The following is a 12079-nucleotide window of genomic DNA, read 5'->3' on the forward strand; positions in this document are numbered from 1 at the left end:
CTAATCGCCAGTGCAAACAAAAGTGGCAACAAAGGGTGCCCCTGTCGGGTGCCCCGGATAATCCTGAAGGGATAGATAAGGAGCCATTGACCCGTACCTGGGCCTTGGAGTTAGACTAGAGCACTTGCATAAAACCCCGGAATCTAGGCCCCAGCCCCACACTAATCAACACCTCCTCTAGAAAGGCTCAACTAACTGAATTAAAAGTCTTTTCAAAATTCAAAAAGAAGGAGAGCCGTTGGGTCTCCCAGCAGAGAAGGGCGTGCGAGTGCCGTGTGCATCTTGCAAAGGCAGTGCCTAGTACTCCTACGGTGGATAAACCCGTTTTGATCAGGGTGGACCAGCTACGGGAGGCCTGCAAACAGCCGGTGAGACAGCAGTTTTGCGAAGATTTTCACATTGGAGATAATGAGTGAGATCGTGCCATATGACGCACATCAATCTATAGGTTGGTCGGGCTTGGGTAGAAAACTGTTCCTTGTGTACCACGTTTTATTGAAGGCCAAGAAGGTGGGGCGTCAGGTGGGCATGAAAGTGTTTAAAATATTCCATGGGGAACCCCTCGGAGCCCGGAGTTTTCCACAAGTTCATGTCCCAGAGAATCATTTCAATCATTAAGTCTGTTTTTTATCACTGTTTTACATTTCTGTACAGTCTTTCTTCATTTGCAACTTTATATCCTTCCTGTGAAGATGCACCTTTAGGAGTTGCTTCTCGATGTTTTTACACAACATTTTTCAGGTCACACTTTGAAGTCTTCTTTAAAAACCTATATCTGGAATGAATTAATGATAAACACTTCTAAAGCACCTGATTACCCAAGGGCATCATGGCCCTGGGAAAAAGCCTGTTCTGAGAGCAAAGAATAACACTCTCTCACCTCTAGGGAGAACAGCCAGGTTTTAATAACTTCCTACAACTGGAGGGATTGCAGTGGATTTTATTTCTATAGGTAGTGAATTTCAGAGTTTTGCTGTGAGGAAGGAAAAAGATCTCCCCATAGGAAGGAAAGAATCTGATCCGTTTGAATTTTTTTATACACTTACAAGGGTAAAACAACATTAACCCCTTGAGTGCCCATGACGAGATAGTCTCGTCATGGGCCGCGGTTGCGCTGTGCCCATGACGAGACTATCTCGTCATGAACCCCGCCCGCTAATTCAACGCCCGGCACAGGGCGGGGCACACAAGGGGTTAAAACAAGATAAAACAAGGACATTTGCCATGGTCTTTGGAGGTAGCAGTACAATTGAGAGCTTGTTCAAATTTGTGCTGTTCCTCGTAATTGTGTCAAGACTCACCCACAAATTGCGTTCTGAATAAGGGCAAGCTGAGGCCTACAGTATTCTCGGTGATGGCGAATGCTTCCATAATCTCAGGGGGCCTGCTGAAGACCCGTGTATCTGAAGACACATGTAGCTGAAGACTGAAAGTTGTGACTGGACACGAAGAAGATGAAGATTGCTGCATCATATCAGGCCATTGCGACAAAAAGGTTTGCCATCTAATTGCAGTGGCGTAGCCAGCAGTAGTATTGCATTGGTGAATAAGCTGCCCAGTTCTTGCACAATGATGGGAAAGGTAGTTGGAAACATGTTGAGTTATGTTGTATTGAGCTGTGCACTGATAAAACCTAATTTGGTACTATGAAAGAACTCAAAGATTAACAAAAGGTGGGCTCAGCCTACTAGGGAATTTCAGGTGAAGCTTTATGAAGTCGTAGTTTGATAATCTGCTAAAATAAACAAGGACGATGACACACTGACATGTGTTCATAATTCTAGGGTAGATGACTGTTTCCCTGGTGAGATGCCACAGCCCTTTGTTTTACCCTCTCCCCACTGGGCCTTCCATCTTGTGCTAGAAAAGTAAAGAACATAAACAATTGTAGAGTGTTCCAAGACCTGGAGGACTGGTTGGACGTTTTGGCCCTACTGTGCAATCCCCGAGACCCCAAGTCAGCGCCACACACCTGTTGAAGCAGACACCATCTGTAGGGTGAGAATTACCAGGAGAGGGTCTTTGGCTCCGCCCACATATTGGCAGCCATGTTTACAGGATTTGATTGGGCAGAAGATGTGCCTCTCAAATATATCAGTGCTTGTACAGCACTCCTGTTGGCTTGTGGAAGTTTTCCCCTCACCAAATATGACCATTGTGTTAAAACATAATGACGCAGCGGCAATCTAGGGGAAAACTCTCAATTATTCTGTAATATTATTTGCTGAGAGGGAGTACGGCACAAAGTGGGCGGGTGCTGAGATGTGGCAATTCTTAAAATAATTTTTGAGAGGTTGCACTGTTAATTTTTCCTGTACAACACATTTCCTGCCCCGGACAGGGATTCAGCGCTAGACTCTTCCCGCTCCCCTTGCTGTTACTGAGGCATTCATGGTTATTTTATTTTCCTCCACTTGTTAAAATGCTTAAATTCAGAGGGACACAACTATTAGCAAGCCTATGGGCAGGGAATGCCCGCATCACGTGGAGGGGCACATACGCCCTGATGGAGGAGTTCCACATATTTAAGACCCTGCTATATTGTCAGTGCGTCCTACTCAAATTACAATAGGCCTGATTGGAAGCCACTGTCAAGAGAACCTAAAGATAAAAGGCTGCTTGATATGTGAGGTAAGCCTCACAGCTGAATCTATGATGACTTGCATGATGGCTTTTTGGATGCCTAAACCCATCAATAATGCCAAAGACACTTTCATTCAAAAGCCTGACATATTGTCTTCACCAATGCTTTAAGTGATTGGATCTCCTCATCCTGAATGTCTTAGTAAAAGATCACTGTGCTACTGTACCATCTGCTGTTGGAAACCATGGCACTTACAGACACATTAATAAACAAATATATTAAATACATATTAAACATTCAAATATAAACAGGAGGCACCTTAGGTTACACAGTTCTAGACAATGTGTTCACTTATTGAAAACATATTTTATTGAGATCTCCTCCCCTCAACAATGTACTCAAAGAATTTCCTGAGGGCAAAGAGGTTCCTAAAAAAAGACCCCCATGCTGAAAAAGTGCATTAAGATGTTTAAGCAATTGTGCCTATCACTATTGTATGAGGAGCTGGCGAGGGAACAATGAAGTCTGCCATTTCTAACAGGTTGTAAGCTGATTGTAGCACTGCAGTTTGGTTAACAGTAATCAAGGAGCCTAGGAAATAAACCACGGCGCAACAATGGCCCAGAAGATAAGGTGGGGTTCATTCAACACAACAAGCAGACGACTTACCCTCAGACTAATAATCAAAAGGGGGCTTGAACCTGGTAGAGCCCTCGGGAGATGAACGGCCCTCATATTCTCATCTGATATGGCAAAAAAACAAAAAGGGGGGGGGGGGGAATGGATGCCACTATTAAAGACATACCTGCAAAGACACAAGCTCCCAAATATGAATTGACTATGAGGGGTAGCACCACCGACTGTTTAGAATTATAGCTGCCAACCTTGGATACCCAGGCAGAGGCACAGCAGGACTATGCATCATTCAAAATAACATTTCTGACGCAGGACATAAAAACATAAAAACAGAACTGAGCTCCCTTAGCCAAAGGGTCTTCCCCTAGAGGAGGCTGGGAACAACATGCTGTAAGAGCAGTTATCCTTAAAGCAGGTGCAGGAACAGAACCAAGGAAAGTTGGATGATCTAGAAAACGTCTCCAGGCAGAACACTGTAAGGATCCGGAGGGGTACTATTGGGAGCGTAGATGAAGGACATAGATGGCTAATTACAAGGTTCCCATGAAGATTTTCGGGGTCCTCCTTGCAGGGGGCAATTTAACTTGACAGAACACCACTAAGTGTAAGGGCCTGATATAACTAGAAAATCCCTACCAGACATACTCATAAGAATGCATAGGTTCCAGATCAAACGAAGAATCATGGAGATAGCAAGAAAGAAGGGAGACATACCCTAAAAGGACAACCATCCTGTTTTATTCCAGGACCTTTCGACAGTCAAGCTACAGGGGTGAGGAGCTTTCCTTCCTGTTAATGACATCATCAAACATACTGTAGATGGGGACACGCTTTTGTTTCTGGCAATAGCAGCAGCTTCAAATCAGCTTGCTGAAAACGGTGAAGGAATAAAAATGCTGGACACAGATAGAGCTGAATATACCTTTCTGTTGATCAGGCAAAGATACTATGAGGAAAGGAACAGAGCACAGAGGCTGCTGGCCAAAACTGTCCATATTTCATCACAGAAGTGATCAAGAAAGAAATGATGCCCTGCATTGGACAATAGTGAGAAAAAACTGGCACTGCATTCTTATTCCCTAAGGAAATTACAGAATTACCCAAAACAGCCACGGTTGGAGGCTATGGAATTTAGGACAAGTACATTAATGCACAGCTAGACCACTAAACACTGCGAGAGTGGGAACCTCCCAGTGTGACAGTCGCTTCTGGGTTATCACAAGCAGAGCATATTTAACCACTGCCAACATGGCTCGGTGCCTGGCAACATCAAATTTGTGTATTTTCTCTCTGCTCGTGTATAGTTCGTCTATTTCGCCTCGCTTCCCAACATCTTTATTGCATTCTTTTTTCCTTTCCCGTTGTTCAAGTCCTTGTATTTCCACTTATTGTTTTGCCTCTCTCGTTTATTGATCACTGTTTGCCTGTCTACTTCTTGCTTCTCTTGTGCCATTCTCCCTGCTTCTTGACGACTAGGAGACCTGTGTTGGTATCCTTGTCGACCTTTGGTTTCAACACTGTTCCCTCTGTCTTGGATCAAGATAAGATTATCCCTATTTTCTTAAATGCATTATAGTATATCACACCTGTCTAGTTTCTTACTTTCTGATAAATACCCTCTTTATTCAGAGTGCACACCACCAATGAGCATCTAACAGGCTGCATACCAATACGGAAGTCAACAACAGTCTGCTCTGGGTTTTACCAGCACCAACCTGCAAAAGCAGGCGCTCCTGTGTTTGTTTCCCTTCTCCCGATTCCCCTTTCTCTGCTGAGGTTGAATGTTCAACACCTCTTAGAGACAGGGGAAGGCAGGGATTTGCAGCAAGTCCAAAGTTTAAATCAAATCTTGACTCAAAATGCTCCTGAGCAGAGACTCAAAGGAGCAGACCAATAGTAGCCAATGCATTTAGTTTTCTTTTTTAATCAGGCACTATATTCTGCTCATTAAAAAATATAAGAATGAAATTACTTTACACACCGATGAAGCACAACCATATGCACTCACAGAGACACAGAAGCTGGAACTAAAGGAAGTGATACAAGTAATTACTGGCATCTCCAAACTGAAGGTCAATAAGGCACTAACCAGATGGTTTCACAGTCCTTTTCTACAAAACCTACTGTACAAAGTTACCCCCTTGCTGACTCTACTATTTAACTCCTTCAAAGGGCCCTGAGTGTCATGGAGTCAATGACTTGAGCTATGATCTCAGTCATACCAAATACCGGCAAGGACAAATCGCTACATAGCTTATACAGGCCGATCTTGATAAGCTATTTAGGGGCATTCTAGCAAGGACTCTATGAACAATGCTACAGCGGACAGCAGAGCTGGTTGATGCTGTTAGGGGCAAGGCAAAAAGCTGTTACACCCGAGAAATAATGCCCGGAAAGCGAAGGGAAACAGTATCGATCTTGCTGGCTGTTGAAAAGGTATACAATTTAATCTAATGGGTGGGTCCTAGGGTGTCTCACAAAGCCTTTGAGACTGGGCTACAACTCAAATAGCATGTGCTTAGCTACAATAAGAATTCTAGTGCATCAGTGCAGATTAGGAACCTTTTCTTGGAGGAAAACGGATGTCCAAGCTCCCCCCAAAGTTTTTAATATTGAAAGCAGGAATCCTAGCAGAGAAAATGAATTTGAAGACCGAGATAATAGGACTGCTAGTAGGGAGAGACGTGCACAAATTGACACTTCACGCCATCGACGTGCTGTTAACAATCACAAAACCAGCCAATTATATCTTGGCCCCGATGTCCAAGCTTTATTGAAAGAGTCTTGCAGTTCAAATCAACTTATCCAAATCGCATTTACTAAGTTGGAGGCTGCCAGAGCCTCAGGTGGCAGAGCTAGAAGCAAAGTTATTCCAGTTCCAGTGGGGAAAGGACATGGTGACGCACTTGCAGGTACAGCTAGCTCTTACCATGGAGAAAACAATGGAAGTCAACTACAGCACTTTGATGAAGACAATCCAGAAAGGGCTGCAGTTGCAGTACAAGAAATTGCTGTTGTGCTGCGGTATGATTGCAGCTGTTAAAATGGTGATCCTCTCTAGGGTGCCATTTCTCTTTCAGTCCCTCATATTATCCGTGCTCACTCTAATGATGTGAAGGCTGCAAGAACAGATTGATAATTTCATCTGGGCAGGAAGGAGGCCCGTCTGTCCAGAACCACTATGAAGAAACCGCCAAATGAAAGGGGTTTGAGCCTGTTGGATATTGTGAAGTTTTACCAGGTGGCTCAGTTCTGTTTTATGGCTGAATGGAGCCTTGATGAATTGGACAATCAGTGGTGGCTCCTGGATCAAACCATTCCAGGGGTGTATTTTATTGAGGGTTCCTTGGCTGCTCGAAAAGCATAGAGCCAGGCTGTATTCATCAGCAGTCACCATGGCAATGTTAGTGGCTTGAGGCAGGATAGCTGAGCCACATCGGTTGACTAACTTTCCCTCTCCTACAACTCTGATATTAGGGAATCCTGATTTAACTACTTTTCGATGGACGGGGAAAAAAGGAATTGCAGAAGAATTGGAGAGCTGTTTGATGAAAACATTTGATGCCATTTGATGGTTTGAAGCACTGATTTGAGTTGCCGGCAGCTGAACATTTGAGCTATACACAATCCATCACTAAAGGCTTTTGAGAAATGTATGTGACACAGGACACAGACAAAATGATGGTCAAGGAGCTGTACAAACTATTGATGCCACTGGGTTGACAGATAAAATGCCAGTTCATTAGAGATAGTAAGTGGAAATAGGCAGGTCACTCTCTGAAGCTGAATGGAGGGAAGCACTTGTTAGACAGCATGTCACAGTCCATGTTGCCTCACCACAGGTAGCAATGAGCAGGACAACTACGTAATGGTATCACACTCCAGCAAAGCTGCAAAAGTGGGTCAAATGATTATCAATTAGGTGCTGGAGGGGATGTGGGAAAAGATAGATGTGGGGAAAGAGGGATACCCAACGCATCAGACATACTGGTGTGAAGTACCTAAGTGCAATCCAAAGATATCTGACACACGTCCTAATGGGCATCGCCAATAAACAGACCTTTCCTATATACTCTTGTAGTGACCAGAAATGGCACAAGAATTAGGGGCCACCAAACAAGTCATTAACTTCAATGTGAAGGAAAGACAGCTCTCCAGTGGAGAAGAGGCACTGGTTTATAGGGAAAAAGACATCATTAGACTGACTACACTATATGAGGCAGATTGCAGGACTATGCAGTGGATTGGAAGAAATTCTTGGAGATCCTGTCCCAGAAGGTTTTGGAGCCCTTGACTCCTTATAATGCTTTGAATATTACCTGTAACACAATCAGACGGGCAGATCAGTAACAACCAATTGTTGTCTATTGCAGTAGTTCCCAAACTTTTGACTCCTGAGGACCCCCAGTAAGTCACTCCTGGAAGCCAGGGACCCCCCAGCAATTTGTGCTATTTAAACTTCAAACATTAACACAGTAATTCATAAACAATACACAAACAAGTGCACACCAAATAAATACTCTAATAGCTAAGGATATTATTTAATATCGAGAAAAAAAATCTAAAATCTAAAGATTTTGATGGGTAGGTTGGTGCTGCACCTCGACGACTAACTTTTCAATTTTTGCTTTTATTTTGCGGTAGGAGACTCCTGCTCCTGCCAGGGCAGTACTGGAACCCAAAGCAGCCATGGCAAATGTTGTCAGACCAGTCCCTGTACAGTGCGCACCAAGTGCAGCGAGTGAGCCTGACCACTACAAAGGGAGCTTTGGGGACTCTACCCCAAGAAAATTAGGCAAAAATGGTGCATTCCAGATACATTTGTCTTTATATATTGAATTGTATTAGCTTTTAAAGCATAGTAAATGATGACCTTACTGTGTACCAGGATACAACGATCTTTGTTAGGGCTCTTCAATGATTCCATCACTATCACCCTCCAACAGTGCCTCTTATCTCTCCATAGCCCCTCTGTCACATGAATTGCATGTTTCATTGCATCTGTCATACCAGTGTAGGGCAGAGACAATGCATCATACATGTGTAAATCAGTGTATAGAAAATGTTACATAAGGCAAAAGGGACTTCAAGGTGTAGGATTCACATGTCATATATACTGGTAGGCATTTTTTAAGAGTGCTTGGCCTGGAGAAGCACAAACTCAGGATTCAGGACATAACACAGTGGTTAGCGTTGACTGTAATAATAAGAATTTATTTCTACCCAAATAAACCTTTATTAGCAGCATCAAGATAATGAAAGACTGAGAAAAAAAATAACTTACTAACTTGTACCATGAAGTTTGAATGCAGCTCTTTGATAGTAGTTCATAGCTCACTGTTAGTTTACGATTGTAACTTATGAACTGCACAGTAACAACCAAAGCTCTGTGACAAAAGCAGTAACTCACTGAGCTATGCACATAAAATATTGTTTTTTAAATGCATGGTACACGTTCTTTGCAGCAGGCATATTAAAACTCTGCCCTTCCTTAGAGGAGTCAAAGCTGCCACTAGACAAAACTACCATCTCTCTCCAGCAGGTACAATAATCACCGGAGTTATCTTGACACTTTAACTGTTGCTTTGAAAACTGCTGATTAAACAAGAAACTTTGTAGTGCTTTTAAAACTGCTGCCTGGGGATCCCTGGGAATGTGCCACGGACCCCTAGGGGTCCACGGACCCCAGTTTGGGAACCACTGGTCTATTGGAAATGGGAGATGGGTGATGTAGACCTAGTATATATTGTATGGATGGTAGAACCTTTGAAGCTGGGTTGTGGACGATTAAGGGGCGAGATTGTTCATGGTTGACAGTTTTTGCCTTGTGGCCCGCTGGTTGTAGCCAAGCGTATGTGTAGAAGGAAAAGCTCAATAAAAATATTTGAACCTATAAGTGACCAAATGAGCATACACACAATGAAGAGCACAATACGAAACAGAAATTCTTTAAACCCTTTGTATTAAAACAAATCCAGAGACTTGCTGTTAGGATCTTGCATTTGCTTCTTGGGCCAGGTTCCATGTTTTATAAGACAGGGGAACCACGTCAGAAAGAATGTTGTGGGTTGAAAAGGAGCAGTGATGTAGTAATGTTCACATAATCGTGACTACCTATTCCAGCTCAACAGACAGACAAAGAAGGGGGCATGCATGAGTGGACAGCTCAGCAGTTCAACACAAATTGCATTTTGTTATAAGAGTCAGAAAATATTTCAGTTTATTTTCTTTTTTCTACAAACCTGCTTGCTTCAAGACTGATTGCTAAAAGTGGAAACGCACCTGCTGGACATAGCAAAGTCAGACTGCAGACATCAGCTGGGTATTCAGCAGCATACACTCCTGCAATGTGGCCACCCATTGAGGTGCCAACTAGGTGAAATGGTTTCCTGTTCATTCTGATGGACTCAACAAACTAAAAATAAAAAAGGACCAGAGTTTAATCAGAGCAAGAGATTATACTCAACAACACATTTGTATTATTGCTAAGTCTTCGGGAATTTCCTATCATCACAAATAGCAGGATTCAAGTTTCAGAAACAGGATGAAGGCAAATGCAGTGGTCGCAAAGTACATCTGTGTGGTCCGTTTTAAGGGTTTACACATGATTATGTAATGCATTTGGACATAAGAATGCTTAATGGAAATATCTTTGCTGGGTGCAGAATGGTCATGTAGAGACCCTCTATGTAGATTAAGTCTCTGCAGAAGTGACATATGCCCCCTAGCAAGCACTTTCCCAATGATACGCAATAGTGACCCTGCATAAATAATCTAGGAAAAAATCAACACATGACTGGTCTAATCCTGGACAGTGCATGCTATGTCTCCAACATATAATCAGTGCCAATTCATCATTAGTAGGGGAGCATGACAGCTGGGATCAAATTTGCAAGGATACACCCCCATGGAAAACAGGACCTGCCTGTCTTTTGTAGGTGGGAATTTTACCATTGGTGGGATCCTCCACTTATTACCAACTGGCTTACCTTAATAACAGATGTATACCACTTGGTGGTAGAAGTATCTACTGCAATGCCATATGGATGGTCCATTTTCAGAACAGGGCTCTCGGTCTTCATTGCCAGATAGATTAAACCTGGTTGTATTCATACTATTTAAGGTATTTGAGATAGTAAAGCCTTTGTTCTCAGAAGGAGAAGAGTGCTTTCAAGAGAGATTTTTATTAGTTATATCGAGAGCATCGTAAGCATACAGTGTTGAGGTGATATGCTGGGGGAAGGGGTTGTGTGGGAACATGTAACTTGGACAGTATTGTACACTTCTCACGAATGCAACACACTGCATATATTTTTGTTATCACGCAGAAACTGCAGGTTTTTGGTGAAGGCATTGTGATTGGATTAGAACTGAAGTCTACAACATATTGCAACATATAGACTAACCCACATCTTTTTCACTAGCTACATTTGTTCGAATATATTTAACATTCTTAAATGTGAAAAAATATACAGAGAGATTTGGATTCACAGAGTATCATTTTGTTGAAAATATATCCACTAAGAAATGCACTGGCAAATTGTATTAAAGGGATAGGAGAAAGAGAGCAATGCATTGTTTTAAAGTCAATTCACACTGGAAAATGTAATCATATTGTAGCAGGAAAGAGAGGAAAATGGAACAGTAATTTCAGTAACGGGAGGGAATTGGGTCAGTGGGTGACGCTGTACTGTTCAGCGGCATAAGAACATCGGTCCATTTTCCCCTTCAGTCCTGCTAAGGATCTCTCCTTGTCACACCCATCTTACCTCCTAACGGATTCCTTTCTTTAAGGGTTCAGTTCAGGTTGATAGCTTTGTTTTGAAAACCATGTGGGTCCACTAAGTTCTTTTGAATGCATCTTCTTGTTGTCATTGCTCTCCATAGTGTTATCCAAATCACAACATTAAACTGCTGAATGCATCTCCTATCCCCAGATGAAGATCTACTTAGTGATAAATATATTAAATATTCATACCTACTTGAATATTCGAAGTTAGATTCTTTCTCACTGTTTAAAAAAGCCCTTAAATCCTGGCTGTTTTCATTTTAAATTATGTCTTGGGCAACGCAGAGTTATGTTGCAAACAATCATTGCTTGGCTACCCGCTTAGACACCCTCGAAGTTTTAGTGTGCTTCATAAATATAATTGTAATTTTTTTTCATTCATAGTCTAGATTCACTGCTGTATAGTTAGCAAGGTTCCTAAAACCTTTTTCAAGTAACTATAACTCGCGCCCCGCCATGCACATTCTAGTCATCAATGATATAATTTCAGATGTTGCAGTCATGTAATCAATAATGTCATCGATCGTATCAGAAGTATTGCAATATGTGGAGTAATTAGCAGTGTAAGGTGAGGGCGCACGTTATAGTTGCCTTAAGGCACGAGTTATAGTTACTTGAGAAACTATAACTGGTAAGTTTCAGTGGTTTTGTTAGTTTAAAACGCTATGTTTTAACTGGCATTTTTTCCTAACTATAACATTCGTCAGTTAGAATTATTTCAAGTAACTAGAACTCGTGCCCCCGCCATGCACATTCTGGTGATCAATTATGTATTTTCAGATGTTGCAGTCACGGTATCAATGATGTCATAGATCATGTCATTAGTTATGTAGTATGTGGAGTAATTAGCAGTGCATCGTAAGGGCGCAAGTTATAGTGATCTGAGGGTGCTAGTTATAGTTACTTGAGATAACTATAACTTGTGAATTTCAGTGGTTTTGTTAGTTTAAAACGGTCTGTTTGAACGTACATTTTCACCTAACTATACTGTCCCTTTAAACTTTGTCCATTTCAGTGTATTTCTAAAGTTTCTTTTAATGCAAAGGGAGATATTATTACCATAACCAACT

General features: G+C 42.1%; 1 protein-coding gene across 5 annotated transcripts in view; it reads right to left on the bottom strand.

Annotated features, from left to right (window-relative positions):
• The window catches only part of ABHD6 (abhydrolase domain containing 6, acylglycerol lipase), a 240573-nt gene that overhangs the window by 123094 nt on the left and 105400 nt on the right, over positions 1 to 12079 (bottom strand). For all 5 annotated transcript variants that reach the window (XM_085624756.1, XM_085624755.1, XM_085624754.1 and 2 more), the window contains exon 5: positions 9503 to 9635. In XM_085624756.1, coding sequence (XP_085480882.1) covers positions 9503 to 9635 — 133 coding nt within the window. The remainder of the gene's footprint in view (positions 1 to 9502; positions 9636 to 12079) is intronic.

This window comes from Triturus cristatus, chromosome 9 (genome assembly GCF_964204655.1).
Source record: "Triturus cristatus chromosome 9, aTriCri1.1, whole genome shotgun sequence".
Taxonomy (NCBI): Eukaryota; Metazoa; Chordata; class Amphibia; order Caudata; family Salamandridae; genus Triturus; species Triturus cristatus.